Here is a 5,000-nt window from a genome sequence, read left to right on the forward strand (position 1 = left end):
ATTGGGAAGAAAACCAGAGAGAGAGAGAGAGAGAGAGAGAGAGAGAGAGAGAGAGAGAGAGAGAGAGAGAGAGAGAGAGAGAGAGAGAGAGAGAGAGAGATGAGATTGAAGAAGGATGAAAAAGGAAGGAGAGAGAGAGAGAGAGAGAGAGAGAGAGAGAGAGAGAGAGAGAGAGAGAGAGAGAGAGAGAGAGAGTATTTACGGGGCAATAAGAAGCTATCTTGAGTGCTTTCAAGTACGCGATTTGGGAAACACACAGAACCTTTCTCTCTCTCTCTCTCTCTCTCTCTCTCTCTCTCTCTCTCTCTCTCTCTGGCCTTATATATAAAAGTAAATTACATAAACAGTTAAGAACCAACTTGAGAGAGAGAGAGAGAGAGAGAGAGAGAGAGAGAGAGAGAGAGAGAGAGAGAGAGAGAGAGAGAGAGAGAGAGAGAGAGAGAGAGAGAGAGAGAGAGAGAGAGTAAAAATATTTGTTTAGATATCAGTGAAGATAGAGAGAGAGAGAGAGAGAGAGAGAGAGAGAGAGAGAGAGAGAGAGAGAGAGAGAGAGAGAGAGAGAGAGAGAGAGAGAGAGAGAGAGGAGGGAGGAGGAAGGAAGAAGGAGGGGAGGAAAAAGTTAGCAGTGTTATCGTTGGAGGAGGAGGAGGAGGAGGAGGAGGAGGAGGAGGAGGAGGAGGAGGAGGAGGAGGAGGAGGAGGAGGAGGAGGAGAAGAAGAAGATTAGGAGGAGGAGGAGGAGGAGGAGGAGGAGAGATAAGGGAGATAAAATAGAGATAGAAGCTTTAAAAGGAGGAGGAGGAGGAGGAGGAGGAGGAGGAGGAGGAGGAGGAGGAGGAGGAGGAGGAGGAGGAGAAAAAGTAATGGAGTGAAATGAAAGGTAAAGAGGGAGGAAAGATGATGATATGGAGGAAAAGGAGGGGAATCTATAATCTTCCTCCTCCTCCTCCTCCTCCTCCTCCTCCTCCTCCTCCTCCTCCTCCTCCTCTAAAAAAGATTGTGATAACTATTCCATTCTCCTTCAAAACACAACTTTACGTTCTCTTTAACAAGTCCTCGTCCTCCTCCTCCTCCTCCTCCTCCTCCTCCTCCTCCTCCTCCTCCTCCTCCTTACTTGAATGATAGAGGTATATTTTGTTGGAGAAGAAAGTGTTTTCCTCTTAAATTACTCCTCTTACTATGAGAGAGAGAGAGAGAGAGAGAGAGAGAGAGAGAGAGAGAGAGAGAGAGAGAGAGAGAGAGGTACTATAAAGGATAAAATCTTACTCGTGTAATATTTTTGAGATTATTATCACTATTATTATTACTGTTCTCCTCCTCCTCCTCCTCCTCCTCCTCCTCCTCCTCCTCCTCCTCCACCTCCTCCTCCTCCTCTTCCTCCTCCTTCTTTCTCCTCCATCTATCTCCCTCACTCTACCTAAAACCACGATTTGTAAGGCTATTTCTCCTTCATAATCTCTCTCTCTCTCTCTCTCTCTCTCTCTCTCTCTCTCTCTCTCTCTCTCTCTCTCTCTCTCTCTGAAAAGTATACAAATCTTTCTCGTATTCTACAAAAATCGAATATTTGGCTCTCATAAAACCTGGCCAGTCTTAAAATCTCCCTCCTTCCCTCCTTCCTTCCCTCCTTCCTTCCTTCCTTCCTTCCCTCCTTCCTTCCTTTCGTCCCTTCCCATAAATAAATTCCCTCCCTTCACTGGACACCCATAATTCAAGGACACATAGAGACCAGATTTAAGGGTGCACCGATAGGGGAAGGGAGGGAAAGGAAGAAGGAGAAGGAAGAGAGAAGGAAGAGGAGGAGAGAAGGAAGGAAAGAGGAAGAAAACGAAGTAATAGATTGTACATTTGCATCGCCCTCTATAATTCTAGGAGGAGGAGGAGGAGGAGGAGGAGGAGGAGGAGGAGGAGGAGGAGGAAATGGAGATGTTCCGCAGAAGGGAGAGAGATTTACTAAGCTTCGGACAGGAGGAGGAGGAGGAGGAGGAGGAGGAGGAGGAGGAGGATAAGAAGATGAAGTTAGTGGTCGCTGTGAGAATTGTGTTGCAAAATAAATGTCGGAAAAGTGAAATTAAGAGAGAGAGAGAGAGAGAGAGAGAGAGAGAGAGAGAGAGAGAGAGAGAGAGAGAGAGAGAGAGAGAGAGAGTAAATCCACATAAGCACAAATGTCTGAGAATGAAGATGATTTGCCAAAATAAGCTTGGATCCTTAAGCTTAGAGAGAGAGAGAGAGAGAGAGAGAGAGAGAGAGAGAGAGAGAGAGAGAGAAACACAGGCTGGTATTCTTAACCCGTCTTGTTATCACCATCACCATTTCCCAAGGGCCAGAGAGATGACTACAAGTGTTTTCAAGTCATTTCTCCTCCAAATACTGCAAAAATCATGTTAATTTCTCACAAGAACACTAAAGCAACAATTAACCTCCCTCCACAAGTCACCTGGAGCCTTTGGAAAGCAGTAAAGGCGTTGAAAATACAGTTAATCTTACCATATTTCAGCCGTCAGCTCGCCATCGTGGGGTTTGTTTACATTGTGATCCATTTTCTATGATGAACGAAATTTTAGCGAGTACTTACCCATCTTCCCTCCTGCGCCGCCGAGACATGGGGGAAAGCAGAGAAGAAAACGGGTATTAGTATCACGAAGGGGTTTTATTTATCTCTCTCTCTCTCTCTCTCTCTCTCTCTCTCTCTCTCTTGGTACATACTTGGATGAGAAGAATTTTAAGCGGTGAAATAATCAAGACCAGTTTACTCACAAGAATTCCAATAAACCACACACACACACACACACACACACACACACACACACACACACACACACACACACACACACACACAGAGGACTCCCAACTTCCTGGTGGTGCTGCTGGCCATACCGCCCCGTTCCCCGTACCCTGGGACTACTACTACTACTACTACTACTACTACTACTACTACTACACAATTACTACTACTACTACTACTATTACTACTGTTACTACCACTACTGATATAACAATTATTACTACTACTACAATAATTACTACTACTACTACTACTACTACAACCACTAACACAACTATTACTACAACAACAACAATTACTACTACTGCTACTACTACTACTACTACAATTCGTCACCACAAGAAGAAGAAGAAGAAGAAGAAGAAGAAGAAATAACAATAACAACATCACTGGGTCAAGTTTGAAACGTGTTTACGCTTTCCTCCTCCTCCTCCTCCTCCTCCTCCTCCTCCTCCTCCTCCTCTTCCTCCTCCTCCCAAAGTCATCTCCATTCATCTTTCCTCCCCCTCCTCCTCCCTCCCCCCCGCCAGCTTGTCCTACTTTCCTCTCCTCCCCTCCATCTTTCCCTCCATTATCTCCCTCCCTTCCTCCATCTCCTCCTTTCCTCCCTCTCTAATGCTCCTCCACTTTCCTCCATCATTATCTCTCTCTCTCTCTCTCTCTCTCTCTCTCTCTCTCTCTCTCTCTCTCTCTCTCTCTCTCTCTCTTTTTCTCTCCATTTGTACATTTTTCCTCCATCTTATCTCCCTTTCTTATTTCTTTCCTCCATTTGCATATTTCTCTCCCTTCTTTCTTTGTTTTCTTTTCTCTCTCTCTCTCTCTCTCTCTCTCTCTCTCTCTCTCTCTCTCTCTCTCTCTCTCTCTGTTCCTTCATTCTCATCTCCATCTTTTCCTTCCTTCTATTTCTCCTTTCTTCTTTCTCTCCTCCTCGTCCTCCTCCTCCTCCTCCTCCTCCTCCTCCTCCAATTCTCTCTTTCTTCCTCCTTTCTTCCTCCATGTTTTGCCTCTTCTTCTTCCCCTTCCTTCTTCCTCCTCCTCCTCCTCCTCCTCTTCTCCTCATTCTTTCTCCCTCTTGAATTTCGTTCCTCATTTCCCTCCTCTCTCTCTCCTTTTTTACCTCTCTTATTTCCCTCCTCCTCCTCCTCCTCCTCCTCCTCCTCCTCCTCCTCCTCCTGCAGGGGTTGGCAGCACTGAGTCGGTAATCACAGCCTCTCTAATTCCTAGGTTTCTGCCTTCACTTAATGGCATTCCTCAAGGCAGGGAGTAATGTTGGCAATGCTGACCTCTCTCTCTCTCTCTCTCTCTCTCTCTCTCTCTCTCTCTCTCTCTCTCTCTCTCTCTCTCTCTCTCTCTACAGGTGTGTTAACTAAGCTCTAAGAATTAAATGCTTTGATGTTTTGATGTTTTTTTTTTTTTTTGAAATGCTGGGAAATGTTCTCTCTCTCTCTCTCTCTCTCTCTCTCTCTCTCTCTCTCTCTCTCTCTCTGTGTGTGTGTGTGTGTGGTGGTAACGTTTTCTATGTGACATTTTTTTGGGAAGATTTTAAGATTGGTAACGTTTTTTAAGACATTTTCCCCAAACGTTTTTAGTGACAACGTTTTTTTTTTTTTACTCCGGGAACGTTTAAAGACTGACAATATAGGGAGTGAAAACGATTTATGGCAATTGTTTGAGTGACAACGTTTACTGACAACAATTTAAGTCTGGCAACGTTTAAAGACTACCAACGATTTATAAGTGACAACGTTTTATGGCAACTGATTTAGAATGGCAACGTTTCCTGGCAACGTTTTTAAGACTAGGAACGTTTAAGGACTACCAACGTTGTACAAGTAGCAATGTTTCTGTGGCAACTGTCTGTGATTGAAAACGTTTACTGGCAACAATTTAAGACTGGCAACGTTTGAAGACTACTAACGTTTTATGGCAACGTTTCACAGCACCACAAGCCACCATGAGGCATACACGTGGTGCCCTTCACACCTAACCTAACCTAACCTAACTTAACCTAACCCTCAACCCAACTCAATCTAAACCTAACCTAACCTAACCTCACCTATATTGACCTGACCTTCCCTATCCTGCCCTGTCCTGCCCTGCCTGACCTTGCCCTGACTTGACTTAACGCGTTTCTTTCCTGTATATCAATCGGTAATGCTTTTCTGATCGTTTAAATTGCCCTGTTCAAATCACGACTTGAAAACTACCATTGCATTGTT

General features: G+C 44.7%; 1 protein-coding gene across 4 annotated transcripts in view; it reads right to left on the reverse strand.

The window, feature by feature from the left end:
* Positions 1-5,000, reverse strand: part of LOC123520412 (innexin inx2-like) — a 258,633-nt gene that overhangs the window by 116,677 nt on the left and 136,956 nt on the right. For all 4 annotated transcript variants that reach the window (XM_045282665.1, XM_045282685.1, XM_045282693.1 and 1 more), the window contains exon 2: positions 2,572-2,583. In XM_045282665.1, coding sequence (XP_045138600.1) covers positions 2,572-2,583 — 12 coding nt within the window. The remainder of the gene's footprint in view (positions 1-2,571; positions 2,584-5,000) is intronic.

The sequence above is a fragment of the Portunus trituberculatus genome, chromosome 7 (genome assembly GCF_017591435.1).
Source record: "Portunus trituberculatus isolate SZX2019 chromosome 7, ASM1759143v1, whole genome shotgun sequence".
Taxonomy (NCBI): domain Eukaryota; kingdom Metazoa; phylum Arthropoda; class Malacostraca; order Decapoda; family Portunidae; genus Portunus; species Portunus trituberculatus.